Source organism: Telopea speciosissima, chromosome 4 (assembly GCF_018873765.1).
Source record: "Telopea speciosissima isolate NSW1024214 ecotype Mountain lineage chromosome 4, Tspe_v1, whole genome shotgun sequence".
NCBI classification, from domain to species: domain Eukaryota; kingdom Viridiplantae; phylum Streptophyta; class Magnoliopsida; order Proteales; family Proteaceae; genus Telopea; species Telopea speciosissima.
In genome coordinates this window covers 21,710,059-21,729,704 of record NC_057919.1, presented here as the reverse complement: position 1 = coordinate 21,729,704, position 19,646 = coordinate 21,710,059, and the positions used below count along the sequence as shown (strand labels likewise).

Below are 19,646 nucleotides of genomic sequence, written 5' to 3'. Positions count from 1 at the left end.
ATAAACGTGGGGGTAATGAGAGCAGATGTAATGGCATCAACATGATTGCGATTTTTTATTTCATGGGGATAAGGTGATACTTTCACGCACTCTTGTGTCTGGGTACATGAGCCACACAACTAAGGTAATTATATAATGGGCAAAGGTTGGCATAAGTTTTCCTGGAGCTAGGGATTCAACCAATGGGGGAGTTGGGATTGGAGGGGCAAAGGACATTTTCATAGTGGGAGGAGAAGTAGAGACAGTGCTAGCACAATGCTAGCATGCCCAACTTTTTGCCTTATATTAAACTTGGTCAAATGGATTTTGTGCCGAAGCCACAGGCTGTGCCCAGACACATGGGATGGACAAAATGACCATCCTATCCCCATGAATGGCAGACTCATGTGTTTGGGCATAGACTGCGCTGTGGCGTAAAGAACATCAGCTCATTAAACTTTTTCTTGAGGTCTGCCCTCTTGAACCACAAAAAGCGTGGTCCGACCAATCCCATTACCATTCTCAATTTTCCACAAATGGAATCCAAAAGAGTGAGTGGATTCCATCTGTGTCCCTTTAAGCGACCAAAACCTGAGCTGGACTCCAAACTAATAAACTAATGGTCAAAGGATGTCTGTTCCTCCTCGATAATTGCGGGACGTGTTTGGGCGTGTGGGAATTTTTTTGTGGCAACACGAATGTTCGCTGGCGAAAGTAACTCTAGTACCCCTCCTCCTCCACCGGTCCACCCTAAAAATAAGGAAAAAGTTTTTCTGTTTAATACTTCAATGTGGAAAATTGCTTTTAAAAAAAAAAAAAATAATTAATTAAAATCTTAAATCTTAATACAAAATTAAGGAGAGAATTTTGGTCAAATAATATTAAAAGATTATGAAAAAATAAAAACAAATAATTGAAAAATCACGACCCATATCGATTCGAATCCTGATCTCAAGATTCAGGCAATTCAATTAAGTTGACCGATCAAATCCGATTTTGACGATGTTTTCCTTCACAAATTTTTATTGTCGAATACCAAAAAAAATATCAGAACCACCCATTGGTTTCCTTAGGGCCATTACCGCGTGTGGAAAAAACTCAGATATAAAATAAAATAAAATAAAAATCAATACGTAATACCTAAAATAAATAATACCTTTTTTTAAAAAATATTAGTATAAAGGAAAGTCACAGGTAAGGGTTAGACAGGTATCCGTCTCGTCTGTCTTCCTCTGCTGTGTTCATAACTTTGGGTTTCCATTCCGTTCTCTAATGGCTTCCTCCAGTGTTAATCGTTGGGTGAGGCCTGAGGTATGTAAAAATGTTCGATATCCTTATCTCCTCTCTTCTCTTTGGTGGTTATGGTTTTTGGTTTATGTATTCTCACATCTTTACACAGATCTCAATCAAGAAGGAACCCTTCTTCTAATCAATTAATTATCTGAAAGGGTTTTCCTTTTGGGGCTCCTAATCTCAGATGTATTGATCTCTGTGGATTCTCACTTGTTCTGTGATTGATTTTTGTGTCTGTAAATGTGAAGGTCTACCCTTTATTCGCAGCGGTTGGTGTTGCCGTGGGAATCTGCGGCTTGCAATTGATCCGGAACATCTGCACCAACCCCGAAGTCAGGTATTCTCATTCTGAGGCCTTCTCTACTCCTTCCCATCCCTCTTATTTTGGGTTACTCTTTCGTTTCTCTTCGTGTTCTGATGGATGTATTACACGTATGGGTATTTATTGGGCGTAAATATTTATAATAGGTTCCATGGGTGGGGATGGATGGATTAGGTTATCAGGTAGATTCATTTGTCTGAGATAGGACTTGGAAGCATTAGTTCATCGATTTTGACGATCCCTATATTAATACACGCTATTTGGTCTAAATGATCTTACTTTTTGATCAATTTTTCAATAAATTTGTCGATATATTTTACTGCACAAGTTGGTTGGACCTGTGGCATCATCTAGGATGAAATCTTTTATCATCCATGGATAAATCTTATCTTCTGCAGTTGATAGTTGAGAAGCTTGTGCTTATGATTTTCACAAACAATTGTTTTTCTTTTTTCCCATTTATTATGATCACAGTACTTTGGGGTCCAGCTGCTCCGGCTGGTTGTGAGGGAAAAAAATAAGAAGGGAAATGAAATTATATCAAAACTAAAATTGAAACTTTTGTAATCATCACCTGACATAATTGTATAACTAACTCCAAAATATTCTAAATCTGGTTATCTATAAGGGATGGTTCTCCATGCCGCGAGTGTGTGGGGAATCTCCCACGTTACACCAATGGCGGTGCGAGAAACGGTATCATCCACATGGGGCCTGCATGGTCAGGGCGGGGGAGAGAAAATAATAAATAAAACTCATGTGAGAGGGCATTAGGTACATTGGCTGAGTGGGAAACTGTTTCCCCTAAATTTACTACATCATGCAGGGGGAAAATAAAGATTCCATTTGAAAAGTTCAATTACCATATAGGAAATAGATCCCCATGCTCACAGTTTGGGGATCCCGTTCCATGCCCTCTCACATCTTGACCATGTGGGTTTTGTGGTTATACTCTCTCTTCTTTGACCATGTGGCCCCCTACTGGATGAAACCGTTTTCCGTGGCGTCATTGGTGTGGCGTGGGAGATTCCCCCCACACTATCGGCTTGGGAAACCTTCTCTTTTACCATATTTATTTAGAATAAGGTTGTTAAACAATCATGATTATAAAAGTTTTCGTTTTTTTAAATGATTTCATTTCCCTTTACTTGCCAGACGGAGCTTGAAGAAATTTTCACACGCCCATATTAAAATCTTTTCCTTTGTCTTGTTTTTTTTTGTGTGTGTGTGTGTGGAGGGGGGGGTGTTGCCTAGAGTTGCCTTGTTATAATTATTATTTTTTTCAATACATTTTATGATTTTCCTTTTTTTTTTTTTTTTTTTTCTAATTTTTTTGCTTGTTGATGCTTGAATAATGGGTTTTAAGTCAACCTGCGACCGTTTTAAACAAACTGGCAAATGGGAGTGATGCTGCAAAACTGAGGTTATTGATATTCCATTTAAATTGATTCATGTATGCGGTTTGTTCCTGTATGTGTTTTAATTGTTTGGATGGACTGGCTACAGTATTAGTATACCCCACCATCCATCTGTGTTTCATTGACATTTTGAGAGTAGATTGTTAACATTCATGTGCAACTCATGAGATTGAAGAAGATTAGGACTATGATATTCTTCCAATTATAGCTCTAGCTGCATTTGTTACTTCATGTTGTCCAATTTTCAACTTCCATAAGTGCTTTTTTTCAGCTAAGCTAAATTTTGGCAAAATTGTACAGTTCCGTGTACCAAATACATACCTCATGCATCTTACCAAAATAAATAAATAAATACCCCATGCAGATTACCTGAATATTGTACATTTTCTAGTTTCAATTTGCATTTTCTGCGTCCTCGTGTGTGAAATGAGCTGATTTGGGACACTCAGTCTTGACCCAGATTTTGATATATATTTTTTTGGTGTCTGAGTTCCTGTTGATGACAATGCCGAAGGTGGGATCTCAGATTTCTTTATGATACTCTTGTATCCGTCTGGACGTTAAATCTGTATATTCTTTCCCTTTAAGAAAAATATATCTATGTATTTGCTGACCTTTAGCTAAAAAAATTCTCCCCAATTTGCACCTTTTGCCAAATTTTGTTTGTAGACATCAGTGGTAGGTGGTGCCTTGGTGATCTGGATTGAAAAAATAATGTTGCAATACTTTTGCATCTTTAGAAATCTAATGATGGTTTGGGATGCATCTGTGTCATGAAAGTTTCCTTATGGATTGAGATACATCCTCTTCCCCTTTTCCAGTCTTGTCTTTTTCCATCTCATTTCTTCTCTCCTTTTCCTGTTTAGAAATTTAGTGATGGATTGGGATTCAAATGTGTCATTAAAGTATCCTTATGGGTTGGGATTTATTCTTTTCCCTTCCTTTTCCGGTCTTGTTTTTGTCCAATTTACAACTTCCATAAGTGCTGTGTTCAGCTAAGATAAAATTTTGGCAAAATTGTATAGTTCTTTTTTTGGTAAATGCAAAATTGTACAGTTCCATGTACCAAATAAATATTTCATGTAGATTACTTGAATATTGTACATTTTCTAGTTTCAATTTGCATTTTCTGCTTCCTTGTGTGTGGAGTGAGCTGATTTAGGACACTCAATCTTGTCCCAGATTTCGATTTGATTATTAGATTTTGATAGTTTTTTGTTTTTTGGGTCTGAGTTCCTTTTGATGACAATGCAAAAGGTGGGATCTCAGATTTCTTTGTGATACTTCTTGTATCCGTTATACCTAGACGTTAATTCTGTATATTCTTTCCTTTTCTTTTTTTTTTCAAAAATATTCTTGCTGATGTTTAGCAAAAAGATTTGCATTTTCTACCCAATTTGCACCTTTTGCCAGTTATTTTGTAGACATCAGTGATAGGTGGTGCCTTGGTGTTCTGCATTGAAAAAATAATGTTGCTGTAATTTTTCATCTTTAGAAATCTAGTGATGGTTTGGGATACATCTGTGTCATGAAAGTTTCCTTATGGATTTGGATACACCCTCTTCTTTTCCAGTCTTGTCTTTTCCATCTTATTTCTTTTCTCTCCTTTTCCTGTTTAGAAATCTATTGATGGATTGAGATGCATCTGTGTCATGAAAGTATCCTTGTGGATTGGGATTCATCCTTTTCCCTTCCTTTTCCAGTCTTGTTTTTTTTTACTTCTCAATTCTCCCCCCCCCCCCTCTCTTGCTACACCAGGGTAAACAAACAATAATGTTGCTGTACTTTTTCCTTTTTAGAAATCTAGTGAGGGCTTGGGATACATCTGTGTCATGAAAGTTTCCTTATGGATTTGGATACAACCTCTTCTTTTCCAGTCTTGTCTTTTTCCATCTTATTTCTTTTCTCTCCTTTTCCTGTTTAGAAATCTATTGATGGATTGAGATGCATCTGTGTCATGAAAGTATCCTTGTGGATTGGGATTCATTCTTTTCCCTTCCTTTTTCGGTCTTGTTTTTTAACTTCTCATTTCTTTGCCCCCCCCCCTCCCCTCTACACCAGGGTAAACAAACAAAATAGAGCTGCTGGAGTGTTGGATAACCATGCAGAGGGAGAAGTATATGCTGAACACAGTTTGAGGAAGTTCGTTCGCAACAAGAGCCCACAAATAATGCCTGCAATTAACGATTTCTTCACCAACCCAAAATGAATCCAGCCAACATTAACATTTAATTCTTTAAGTCTTCCCCTTTTTTTTCAGGGTAGAACTGTTTTATTTTCCATTCTCATTCTCATTGTGACTGGAGCTTGTTCTGAGGTTGAACCTCGTCAATGTGATTGAACCCTAATTGAATTGAGTGAAGATAATAAACATGAGTTTGTTTGATATCCTCTTTCTTTAGCTTCTTTCCAGAGTACACTTACAGGATAATCACATGTACTATGCAATAAGATAGGTTCCTAAATGCTAAATGAGGTGTTCCTTCTCTGAATTTACTCTGCCAAATCATCTGCTAAAGTATTACAGAGCCTGGGTGACCATTTGAGATATCTGTGGGTAGAATCTTGCTGCTGAGTAGATAACTTCTGTTAAATCACCAAATCACCCTCTGAGATGATCATTATAGAGTGATGACCTGCAAACCAAAGACAGTGACACAGTGACATTCCTGGTTTAAGGAAGTAGAATCTGTGGCTAGATTGGCCCAACCCACCGGTGAATTGGGCCGAAATCAGCCTAAATCTTGAAAAACTAGGTGAATTGGCTAATTCGATTCATCCTCTCTGCACGTGAGAAGATAGAAATCCAAGCTAAGCTATCTTTGCACTTACAGTCATCCTGTCTGATTCGTAGATCTCACAAGGAGACACAGGTTAAAGTGAGGAACTTGGCTGGTTAATTACTCATACTTTTAGGGCTTTCTAGTTTACACATCAACATTTTGGGACCATTGTATGTTACTAGGGTAAACTTACCGTCTTTGGGAACACTCTAGACATAAAGAAGGGGGAGATCACATTGTGAGGTAGAGAGTTTTTCTGGCTTAGTAAAAATTCTCTATTCTCTTGATTGGATGTAGACATTCGTGTTGAACAATGTTAAATCTCGTGTCATGTGTGATTGTTTGTTTGATTTCTTCCTTGTGGTTGTGCATTCATCTTCCATAAATTCCCAATAAAATCTCACCCCTACTCAAAATTTGTAGACTAAAAAGTTGTAACCTAGTCCATTAATGCCATACCAGTCATTTTGTCACATTACTAAGAACTTACTTCAAATAAAAAGTGATTCCTATACATCTCATTATAGGAAAAATTCTTACCCACTGTATGGATAAGATGATTTGGCATTTTGACCGTGGCAAAGATAGTAAATGCTCTTGATAGGCCACAAGTTAAATTTGGCTGCTCGCTATATATATGATCCTTCCCCTTAATTTTTCAATAGTCTTTGTTATTTAAACAATCCTATTCTTTTACACAATTTTCATAACACTGCAAAAACACAAAAAGAGTAGTCATATTATATGAAATTTAATATATAACTTTTAAAATAATGACATAAATAACATATCCACTGAAATTAGGCACAAGCCAAGTTGAGCAAGTGCGTAAGAACCATACCACCCACTTTTATATTTCCCTTCCCTCTTAACACATTTATGAAGTAGGTGTTATTGTTGTGACATTGGTCAACCTAGTTGTGGGACCTTTTAGTCCCAAAAAAATTGAGAGGGGTGAGACATGGGATATTTGGGCGTGGATCGACTAGTCTTAAAAATATGAGCCTTTGACTTACGGAAAAGGATGGGCACACCGTTGGAATACTGCAAATTAATAATGCCCATTATGTCTCTTTTTCTCTCTCTCTCTCTCTCTCTTCCTCCTCATAGAATTTTTATCTAAGAAACAATGGATGCCAAGTTGCAAGGATATCAAGGTTTCTATTTCCTCCATGCTACTGACTACGTAAACCACCCCTCCCCTCCCCTACCCCCTTCCCCCTCCCCCCTCCCAAAAAAAAAAATTAAAAATGGGGCTATTGGGATATTTTTGTCATCTATTATTAATTAAAAAAAAAAAAGGAGAAGAAACTACTGTGCTACTCCTGAAACATGCAAAGCATTCTGCCAGAATCCATGCGAAGTTGAAAACTTAGATTTTTCATCTCATGTTTATAAATTAAGGAATGCAATTTCCATTTGGAGAGGGTTCTCCAGGTGGAACCTGGTTCTAGGTTAAATGAGCGTGTTAATCTTATGGCCAGTTGGACTTGTTATGACATGGATCCCACCAGGGCCCCTTCCTCATATGTTAGTTTTCATCTCATGCAAAGTTGGTTACATGGCAAACCAAAGCATTTGAAAAATTTAAGACTATATAGCATAAATGCTGAGACATGGACTATTAAAAAGATACAAGATGCAAGAACATACAAGAGACGGTATTCAAATATATTTTAAGGGTCAGTGTTGGAATATGGCCCTTGCGAGTATGGGAGGGGGGGCAATGAGAGTCCGCACGTTGGCATCATGGGGAGGGGGGAGGGCGAGATTTCCACCTTTTATGGGTGGGATGGTCATTTCGCCCCGCTCTGTGTATGGGCATGGGCAGTACACTCCCCACAGAACTTTCTTCCATATTTTAATTTAAAATTTGATATATGGCATTCTAGGATTTGTTTTCCCACATATTCAACAGTTGGAATCACCACATCACTCTTCTATATGGCATAAATATGTGGCGTGCCTAGATCACTTCTCTATCTAGGTGTTCCTGCCTGGAAAAACTCTTTATAATCATTTCATGCGTGACTCTTTTTTTTCTTTTTTTTGGGGTAAAAATCATTTTATGCATGACAATCCACTATAAAAACCCATGCCCAACTCAATTCAGGAAAATCCTACTATGTTGAGCCCAACAATATTGGGCTATTCTATGCTCTGGGTTAGTTTGAGGGGTGGGTGTTGCAACATTGGTCTGGGCTAGTTTTCTTACTAAGTTGAAGTGTGAATGGAGTGATTTCATCCCAAATCCATAAAAAGTCTAACTTTAAAAGCTAAGTAAAAAATCAGGAAAAACAAACGGACTGAGTTTCCCTCCACCTGATCCCATTCACCGTGGGGTGGGAGAGGACGGGAAAGGGTATCAAAAGAGTATTTTTGAACATACCAAAACCCTAGGAGGGATTTGTGAACCCTAGGATGATGGGTGAGCCATCCTCTATGAGTATGTGGGAGGAAACTTAGTCCAAAACAGATTGAGTTAAGTTTTTTCATTACCCGCATCCAAGTGAGAGAGGAGGTGAGGTCGGTCACAGCACTATATAAGCTATTGTAATGCTGAAGAAACATGTAGAAAACCTAGTTCTTTGTTCTCCCTTGGATATAAGCCTACGGCCTAAACATGTAAACTATACATATAAGTTTTTTTGTTTTTTCTGTCTCAATGTTCAACATGATATTCAACATGATATCAGAGCCCATGGTTTATTGGTTATTTCCCTCTTCTGTTTTTTTTTCATACATGGATGCTTATGTTTCATTTAACTACATGTTAGGGGTGTTGGGAGTTATAGAGTTAGAGTCTCACATCGGTTTGTTCAGGTCCTTGGTGCGATCATGTACCGAAGGAGCTCTTTCTATCTAATTTCTTAAGGTTTTGGTTTGGACCCTCCCAACATGATATGCAAACCATTGCTTCCATAGTTTCCTTGTGATCTGTTTCTCCTGCTCGTTCTATTTCACATCACAATTTTTCTATAGTTTCTGCTGGTCCTATAGCCATTGCACCCACGACCTATAACTCCTTCCGTGTTGTTGTTGTCATTGCCTCCGCAACCTGTACCTCATTCAATTCTCACCCGTTGGTTCTGCAACTCCGTTTCTACAATTGTTCGCTAGTTGTATGCTAGATTTATCATAAGTCTCATCCCTAATTGATCATAGTCCAAAATACCCTTAAATATATGATGGATGAAGAGATTCTCTCTCCTCCATGGTTGATAGAAACTGGGTTCAAAGCAAAAAAGATTTTATCACTTTTTCCCATGAAAAGTGGACTCTCATCGTTTGGGATCGGGGGGGAGGGGGTGCTAAAGTTATAAGCGTGGTTTCATTTATTCTTTCCTAGGACCATAGGGGAGGTCATATGAGAGAACCTCACTTTTTCTCACTTTTCGATAGGGAAAGTGATGGGTAGAGATATTTCTTGAATTCTATGATTAGGAATTTAAATGATAGGGAAGTGCCACCCTTTCCTTGGTGATAAGATCTCCTGCTTTTGAGACGAAAGATCCGACGGATCTGCCTCATGTTGAGGCTCGGATTGGGGAAGATATTTAAACTTAGTATCAACCCCCAAAAAAAAATCATTCAAAATTCAAAAATATAAAACTGTCTAAACTATAAACCGATTAAATTAATAAATGATTTGATTTTGGTTTAAAATATAAAACCATTAAGTAAAATGATTCGGTTTTGGTTTAAAAAACACAAAACTGTCTAAACCGATTATATTTTGATTTTATATATTAAATAAATAACACATTCCCAAATCTTCAACATCCCATGGTTGCTTCTCTTCATTGATGAAATTGTTTATATTTTTTTCTAAAAACAATTAGTAAAAGTTCAAAAAAATAAAATACATTATTATTAAATAATTACTTAAGGTTTTTTTTTTTTAAAATGAAAAGGTTTTTGGGTTTGGGTCTTCTCTGAAACTGTTTAGGAACTATATAATTGTTTAATAAAATGATTCAGTTTTGGTTTCATTAAATGGAACCATTTCATAATTGATTCTAATTGTGATTTTTACCTCTAGCACTGTAAACTGAACTGAGCCATTTGGTTTAATTGAAACTGCACCGTTTAACACCTTTACATGAGATTGACCCTTCAAGTAATAACGAGCATACTACACACTAGTAATCTGCACTGTTGTCATATTAATTTTGTGCGTGTCGAAAAATATTCCTTAAGAAGAGAATTTTATAGCTTAATCAACGACATGGCATATGATCAATGATATGACATAATCATCATAACGATATGACACGATCCTTCTGTCGATATCGATTTTTTGTACCAGCCCTTGGATCCTCACCAGCACACATGTCATATGGAGAAACCTCACTGGGAGATCTCCCCCCACCCCAAAGTGGAGAGGATCCTAATCCCTGTAAGACTGGCCATTCTAATAATTAAGAACTTTATTAATACATACATATTATTTCCTAAGAGAGAGTAATGCATCGCTATCACTATCACATTGGTATTTCCCAGCTAAGAGATCACTTTTGGTAAGCACCACAGAATCACATCCAGAAGCTCCAAATGCCCAAAACACTCGTTATCAGGTGATGCAAGACTCATAGCAATAACTTCTATGAAATTTGTGTGTGTCACCATCTCTCAATGGTGCTATCATATGTGAAGGATTTTTGGGACAATTATGGCAATAAGTAGGGTCATAGAGCTCGTAGAAGAGGAAAAAGATCTCTCATTCTCATCACTTCTTGTTGAGACTTCGAGAGACAAACTGGACATTCTTGAGCTATTTCCGGTCCATGTCTGTTTCTCAGCAGTCAAAATTTTACCAACATACGTCATTAATGGTTCCCATTTTCTGCACCAAGGCTGGATTCCATTGTCCTGATCAACTATGTATTTTGTAGGTTAGCCTTCGTTGTCCCTCCCTACCACTTAATGCAAGGCTAATTAATTAATGGGAGAAAGAACGCCACCCTATTGTGCCACATACTCCCCTTGTGTCATGATACAGGTGTTAAGAAAACAACGCCCAGAATGATGATTTATAGAAAAAAAAATAAAAAACAGAGAAAAACAGGCAACCACACAATACCAGAAATTTATGTGATTCACTCCCAAGATGAGAAGCTAAATCCACGATGCGAGCAATAGAAATAATTTCACTATTCTCTGAAAATGTTATAAAATCTCTCTCTTTTGTAGTCCTCTCAGAGATAAGAACATTATATAGAGAAACCCTAATCCGAAGAAGTACAAGAATACCCCTGGACCAAAAAATTGTCAAATCGAACAGGGTCGGACCAAAACATAACGTATATACCATAATATACCTATCCGAGATCATTTTGATGCCGAAATGGCCCTTCGAAGATTTCAACCGCACATTCTGGATAAAAAATCAGGTTTTACCAATAACAACAGGGGTGTGTGAAATGACCGTCGCATTTCTAGCCATTTTCGGGGTTTCAAGGAGGTCATTTCGTGCGCTCTTGTGTTAGGGCGCATGGGCGGTGTGCATTGTGTGACCAGGTGGGGTTCTCTTTCCTTTAATTTGTTAAGCAAAATTTTGGATTGACCAGTCTATAACTTGAACATTCCTGCTACATGTGTAACAACAAAATTTCGTTCGATGAAATACCATAATATGATAATTGGGCTATGGATTATAGATCCAACCAGTTTTTCTTTGGTTGGCCATTTTTTATAATTCAAACTTTAACAACATTTGGTGTTTGGTATACATTTGTCTCTAAGTTGATGTAGTCTATGTGCCACATCAGCATAATTAGTAGGATAATGGGGCTAACTAATCGATAATCACCTTGATGGGAGAGGTTATCGGATAGATTACTTATTTTAAGTATTGTTGTTTTCTTTTTATTCCAAGAGCTAGTAATGCTATATATAATTGATGCTTAGGAGTGTAAATGAATAGTTAAAATTCGTATCCATAATCGTATTCGTTTAACACTATCTGAATCTGTTCGAAAGTTAAACAGATGTGAATACGGATAGGCTATAGCTATCCGAAAAACTATATTTATATATACACGGATAAAATATTCGATCTGTATCCGTGTTCGTATCTGTTTAGCATTATCCGAATCCATCCAAAAACTAATTGAATGTAGATGTAGCACTATCTGAATCGAATCCGATCTGTTTACATCCCTATTGATGCTCTTGTTAGAAATGCCTTTTTCTTAACGAGGAGGACAATTTTGCCTTTATCCGATCTCTATCTTGTTGACGGGAGTGGTTTGAATAAATTGATTTTTTACCAAAAAAAAGTTTCAATATTGAAAAAATTACTTAGGAAAACCTTGGTAGGAGAGAGAGAGAGATGTTTGCTTTGCTGAATTAATTGCATAATTAATAGATGCATTCTAGCTACATCTTTGCTGAATTAATAATTGCATAATTAATACATGGATTGTAGCTACCCCTATCTTATCTTATCTAAGTAGTAGTCTGTCTCTACCGCTCCTGCATGCATGGGTGGGTGGGTGTCCCAACTCAGAAAATTATCACCTCCAGTTTGCTGATCGGCCCAGTTCTCCAGTTCCTCTAATAGGGGGATGGTGGACCCCACCCGGACAGGATGTTTGGGCATGGGTAGAGAGATCATTTCAGTCCCCCTTTGTTAGAGGAACTGGGGAACTGGGCCGGTCAGCAAACTGGAGGTGATAAAGATCCGTCCCAACTCCCAACTCCCAACTCTCATGAGGAGGCATGGCCTTGGCCCTTATCCTTCTGACTTTGATTAGACGTGATTGGTGCAGCGAGAATGAAGGAGGTTAGTGATAATCCCTGTGTTTCTCTGCACAAAGGCCGTACTGGATAGTCTTGTCCTAGAAAATAGTGGACTAAAAGACTCAAAGATTGTCAGGGAATCCTACATAGCTATTAGCTATTAGCTATTAGGTAGGCCATAAATATATGGAGATCCATATATAGGAGCACAATTCATTATTATTATTATTATTATTAAGTAGTAGTAATTGAAATAACGGTAGCTAGTTCATGCGTTATGTTGAGATTGCCCAATTGGCACCCTTGGCTATATACCCTAGCTTATATAATAAGTAAGTAAAATGTGTATGTGTTCCTCTGGTACCTCACAGTTACTCTTAATTACTTGGTATCTATCCATTTCAGAGAACCTTCCTTGGACAGTGTGAGGAGGAGGTCTTCCGGGTTTTAAGGAAAGATTAATGGATAGCTTTGCACCACCTGGACCTTCAAAAGGATGTCCGTCAGTCATCAAGTACTTGACTGCTTATTGATGGCCTCTGCATACCTCCTAGAATAATAGAACTGAGCTTCGTATGTTAAATTAAGGGTTCCCAATTAATAAATACATTAATAATGTATTAAAGCTATATATAATACATGAAATACGTACATGGAAAATTAATTAAATGTGTTGGTAAAGGGATGATAGCGTAGCGTAGCGTAGCGTAGTGGGTGTGGTAACCATGCTTAATTTGTTTCTCATTAAGGAAGAGCACCTTGTGTGCTGCTACCTTCACTTCTTCAAATTTAATTTAAAACACCTAAAGCCCAATTAAGGAAGTAGAAAAATGATGCAAACAAATTTGGAACACAACACAACACCTCAACTCAACTGAGGCTATAAGCTAGGTATGATGGGGCTTTGATTGCCGTCTTGCCTGCAAGCATAAATGCATGCCTTTGGGGGCACTTACAAACAGTAGTACTTTTGTTCTCCTCCACCATACATATCCATTGCCCAGCCAGTTACGTTCCTTACCTAATCGCCTATCCAACTGACACTTGTACTTGATTTAATTGACCCAACCAACCATCTCTTTTATTGTAATATTCCTTGAAATTTTTTTTTTTTTTTTTGTTTTTTAGATCGAATTTTCCTCTATCCACAATGAATTCATCTAGGGATAGGAGAATGTGAGAGGGGGTATAAGGAGGGCATATGGGGAATATACTAAATTAAATCCTAAAGAACCTCAATTTTATTGTTGATATCTTTACTAAGGTATTTAAAGATGAAACCTTAATTTGCTCTCTTAGGGAAGATCTTGGAGTTGATAGTATTCCTAACTTATTTTACTAATCAAAAATAATTTTATTAGCATCTACATAAGCATCATTTGGTTTAAGTCATATGCATCCTATATTTTAAGAAATGCATCATTTTAGGATAGCTCATGATCGAGAGAATCATATAAATTAACGCATGCCATTTTCATCAATATGTGGATTTATGGTGCTAGAGTTTTGAAAAAGACTCTTAATTATCTATATGTAAGTCATCCATGAACAACCTTATGGCCTTTGAGTTTTAAAAATAACCCTTGATCTATATGTAAGTCCAATTAAGGCCTCTTATAGGTCCATATACTCGTTGCAAATCTATTGATCTATATGTAAGTTAATCTGTGTTGCCTTATAGGCACTTGAGTTTAATTGACGTATACATTTAATTAAATAACTATATGGAATTTCAGTTTCATCTAGTTTTGTTTTTGGAGATGTCAAGGGGGAGAAAATTGGATGATGATGTATAATGACTCATCATGTCTTCTAACCAAGTAAATGTTAAATAAAAGGGGAAGCAAGTAGAATGTTGATTTGATGATATAGAACGAATCATCATGTCTGTAAACTCAAAAGGGGAGACTAGGTAGTTTAATAAACTCTCATATGCTTAAAGTGATATGTTATTGTATGAGATCTTTGCTAATGAAAAATAAGATATACAGAAGTTGGTATATCAATCATTTTGATTATATGTAATAAATTTATGTTGTTATACCAATGGAATGAGAATCTTGTTACAGTAAAATAAGGTATCCTAATATTGGTGTCTGTAATTTTGTTTCTTTATTTCTATAAGTTTTTTCAATCAATATTCTTCATGTTTCAAATTGAATAGATACGGATACCTCATGTTGAGAGGGGGAGGGGGGCTTATGCTTCTCACATCATCATGGTTTGTCATCTCAAAAAATGAGGAGTTTGTTGAACCTAGAAAGTTTTATATATGATTATATGTTTTGGTATATTAAAAACCTGATCGATGTGATATGTGTTTTGGTGTTTTAACAAGTTGGAATGATAGATTTCCATAGTCAAGGATGGGTTTCTACGATGAAAAAGATCAAGAATTTAAAATTACATCAAGTTGGAGGATTCGTTTAAGATATAAAATTGAATTTTGAGTTTTATTGTTGTATCTATGTAATCCTATTGTAAGATGTCTACAAAATAAAAAAAAGTCACCTACAAGACTTAAATGGATAAACCTAAGAAACAAGGAAGTTTGAATTTGAAAATGGTGAATCAAACGCACCTACTGTTTAACCAGAATGTACCACTTATACAACAGGGAAATTTTCTTATTTGTGTGTGTGTATTTTCATATTTTCTTTACTTATATGTTGTTAAATAGGTTTTTATGCTTTCAAAAATAAAAAAATAATTATTTCTTGGTTAAATTCTGAAATTTGGGGAAATCATATTTTACAAAAGGGAAGTGGTTCACTGTCTAGGAGTGCTGGCATAGGGAGTGTGGCCTACGCCAGCACTCCCATGTCTCTCTCTCTTTCTCTCAAAACAAGGGGGTAGGGATGTCTTATCACTTGGGAGGAGTGAGATAGACACATGGGAGTGCTAGCATAGGTCATGCTCTCGAACAAATTTCTTTTTCCCTTTACTAAATTTATGATGTATTCTGAAATCGGGAAGGCCATTATGTTAATTTTTCTAATTTGACACTTAAAAATCCAAAAAGTATAAGTATAATATTTAGACTAATATTAGTGTAAATATACTGGTTTTAAAATGCTGTTTAGTTTTTTACTTAAAAAATAGTTTAAAATCTGTTTAATATTTTTTTACCATTTTCCCCTCTAAGGGTATTTTTTCTATTATATATAAAAAAATCTTCCTTTTTATATTTTATTAAATAATATATAATATAAGAAGGAATATTATGTATTATTATAATAAATTATAAATAATGTAATACATAAAATATTATATGATATCTAATAATATACTATATAATATAATACTATATAGTATATATAAAAAAAGACGGCTTTTGATATATATATATATATATATATATATATATATATATATATATATATATATATATATATATATACAACAATAACAACAACCATAACCTTATCCCAACCAAATGGGGTTGGCTACATGGATCCAATAGATGCTATGACAGTAATAAAAGTAAGAGCAATAGAGGAGTAAAAGGGAGTTAGAAGAAGATAAATAAAGGTATAAAGTCGAAACAGTAGTCGAAACAGCATCTTGGGAGCAATCCCCTACAAGGGGTCGACTACATTGGTCTTTGTCCTCCAAACAACTCTATCTGCGGTCATACTAGGATCGAGTCCTACCACATGCATATCCTTTCTTACCATTTCTCCAATAGTCATTTTAGGTCTGCCCCTACCTCTTTTAGCTCCGTCAAGCTGAATATGGTCACTCTTCCTTACTGGTGCATCCATGGTCTCCGTTCGACATGACCATACCACCGCAACCGGCTCTCACGGAGTTTGTCCTGTATTGATGCAACTCCCAAATCGATTCTAATACAATCATTCTTTACTCTATCTCTCCTGGTCTTGCCGCACATCCACCTCAACATCCTCATCTCCGCTACACTCATCTTGTCTATATTACTCTTCTTTACTGCCCAACATTTTGCCCCATAAGTCATTGCTGGTCTTATTACTGTCTTGTAGATTTCCCCTTAAGCTTAACGGGCATACGTTTGTCACATAACACTCCCGATGCACCTCTCCACTTTATCCACTCTACTTTAATTTTGTGGGACACATAATCCTTTATATCTCCCTCTTTGTTAATGATTGACCTCAGGTATCGAAAACATTCACTTTGTGGTAGCTATTGCTCCTCAAGTTTCACCACTTCATCACCTCTCCTGTTTTGAGTAAAGTTACACATCATATATCTGTCTTTGTTCTGCTTAACTTAAAACCTCTTGATTCCAAGCTTGATCTCCAAACCTCCAATTTCGCATTAATCCCTTCCGCTGTCTAATTGATCAAAACAATATCATCAGCGAATAGCATACACCAAGAAACCTCATCTTGGATGTGTCTGATTAAATCATCCATGATGAGTGCAAACAAATAAGGGCTTAGGGCTGATCCTTGGTGTAACCCAATTGTAATTGGGAATTCACTACTTTGGCCCTCTATAGTTCAGACACTCGTCACCACGCCCTTATACATGTCCTTAATTATATCAACATAATTACTTGAGCTCCTTCTCTTGCTTAGGACATGCCAAATGAGCTCTCTAGGGACTCTGTCATAGGCCTTTTCTAGGTCAATAAAGATCATATAGAGGTTCCTTTTGTGAGTTCTAAAAATTTTCATAAGTTTCCTAAGAAAGCAAATAGTTTCTGTCGTGGATCTCCCTGGCATAAAACCAAATTGATTTTCCGATATATTAGTTTCAATTCTCTTTGTATGTGTGCTGCAATGATTTTTTCCCATAGCTTCATGGTATGACTCATTAGTTTTATGCCTCTATAGTTATTGCAATTCTGGATATCACCTTTATTATTATAAATCGGAACTACAGTGCTTCTTCAATCATCTGGCATTTTCTTTGTATTCAAAATCTTGTTAAACAACTTGATTAGCCAAGATACCCTTGTACTCCTAAGCTCTTCTACACCTTAATTGGAATCTCATCCAGTCCCGGAGTTACCTACCTTCATCTTTCGTAGGGCCTCTTTAACTTCGACCTCGTCAACTCGTTGTAGATGTCCATAATGTGGGTTGGTTTCAAGACTATTCCTCTCCACTTTCGAATCCATTCTATCAGTCAAGGAAGTTCCATTTAATAGGTTGTAAAAATATTCACTCCATCTCTCCAAAATACCTTCATTTTGTATTGGTACTCTACCATCCTCACTCTTAATGCATCTAACATGATCCAGATCTTTGCTTTTGGTATATATATATATAATATTATAAATTATGAATATTATAATACATAATATATTATATTAAATATTATAATATAATATGAGGAGGAAGATGGTTGAATGGGGAATCCTTTAGCCCACCAATTAAAATTATTTACACACATAGGTAGTTACCAAACAATTTCTCATTCTATTTACTCTATTATGTTTAATGGTTACTAAACAGTTTTAATTTTTTGATAAAAAATGTTTTTCATTAATGCATTTTTTTATAAATCGACCATAAGAAAAAACTTAACCGATCCCAAAGAGAGCCTAGGTTATCTATTCTTAGGTAAAAATTTTGAAAATTGTAATTGTGCCTTGAACCGATGGAAAACCAGAACTAACCCCATCCTTTAATAAACGATTATGAATCTCGGATTTGAAACCGATTAGATAAACAAGTCAGTTCTAATCCTGATGCTAGTACTAATCCCCTTAAGGAATGAAACCAATTATGTACCCAACCAAAAACCAAACCAGATTGATTTACAATTTTACTAACTAGGCTGTGTTTGGTATGCGTTCCAGGTGGATTTCAAATTCTCAGACTAAAAAAACAACTTTTGTTATATGAGAATATAAAATTGTTGTCATATGAAAATGTAAAATTGACATAGAATGCATTCCAAAAATTCTTATCAAACACTGTCTAGGAGTCTAGATTTTCCTAACGAGAATGAAACGTCCATCAAGTTTAATGAATGTCCCACCTAAACCAGGCACATGGGATCTGACCACCACATAAGAATTAGGGAAAAGCAAAATAATTTTATTTGACACGTGATTGGACAGTCATGTCACAGAATGCGTGAGGTTGAATTTGCCACTTTTTGATTGGTCAAGAGCAAGTCCGGAAGGACATTTTGGGGAAAGTTGTTCCACACTTCTACTGTGGTGGTGTCGTTGGATATGGGAGTGGGTGCATGAGTGGGCATTTTAAATATGTCAATCGAGTCAGCATCTTAAGAATGACATGAGTGATGTCTTAGCCTTATCCAAGTAAAAGCCCTTCCCTTCTGCTGCTGCTGCCTGCTCCCCACAACCCTCACAATCACTCATGCCAAACACCAAGTCCCAGACCAAATTCAGATCGTGATCTTCTACGGCGTGCTTGCCCGTAGCAGCCACAGCAGCACATTAATGAGACGTGGTGTAATGATTACCTTATTTTTACTTGGATAAGACGTTCGGATAAAGGTAAGGCGATTATTGCACCGCGCCTCATTAGTGTGCTGCTATGGCTGCTACGGGCAGGCAGGCCGTAGACGAACTGGATTCTCCATACAAAACACTAAAATCAAATCCTTTTGATTTGGGGAGTCAAACTGTCGATTTAATTCCGTTTGGTTCGATTGAATGAGTGAGATCAAATCCAAAACGTTAAGGAACTTCGGTCCAATATGGTTTTGATTTATTTCAATTTTGCATTATCGGATTAATAGCTTTGTTTTCAAACTTGACCCACAATGACATCTTATTATATTCGTAACTTGTAGTGCAAAAATATTTAGTAAAAACACTTCAACTCATCTTCTCCAAGTAAAACAAATAAAAAATCAAGAACAGAAAAATTGATTTGATGTGTTCATGTTATAATCGGAATAAAAAAAAATAAATTGCAAGGGAAAGATAACTAATATTAAAATCAGTGGTTAAATAGAGTTTGTAGCAAAATCATTGTTTCAAATCAAATTAGTGTGTATCATTGGAAGGGGAAGATAACTTATACTGAAATCAAATAAATAAGTAATCAATAAGAAGATAATTTCCATTGAAATCACAAAATGAACCCTACTTTCAAATCATTCATTTAATTGTTCAACTAATTTTATATAGTAAACAAG

The 19,646-nt window shown here is 36.3% G+C and overlaps 1 protein-coding gene across 1 annotated transcript; it reads left to right on the top strand.

The window, feature by feature from the left end:
- The first annotated feature begins 1,200 nt into the window (after positions 1–1,200).
- Positions 1,201–5,399, top strand: LOC122657665. Its single transcript, XM_043852437.1, has 3 exons — positions 1,201–1,290; positions 1,521–1,609; positions 5,074–5,399. The coding sequence occupies exons 1-3, from the start codon at positions 1,252–1,254 to the stop codon at positions 5,219–5,221; spliced, it is 276 nt and encodes a 91-aa protein (XP_043708372.1). The 5' UTR covers positions 1,201–1,251; the 3' UTR covers positions 5,222–5,399.
- Positions 5,400–19,646: the final 14,247 nt, after the last annotated feature.

Coding starts and splice junctions, on each gene's coding strand:
- LOC122657665 (XM_043852437.1), top strand. CDS start 1,252: ATGGCTTCCTCCAGTGTTAATCGTTGGGTGAGGCCTGAG. Junction 1,291..1,520: donor ATCGTTGGGTGAGGCCTGAG/GTATGTAAAAAT, acceptor GTAAATGTGAAG/GTCTACCCTTTATTCGCAGC. Junction 1,610..5,073: donor TGCACCAACCCCGAAGTCAG/GTATTCTCATTC, acceptor CCTCTACACCAG/GGTAAACAAACAAAATAGAG.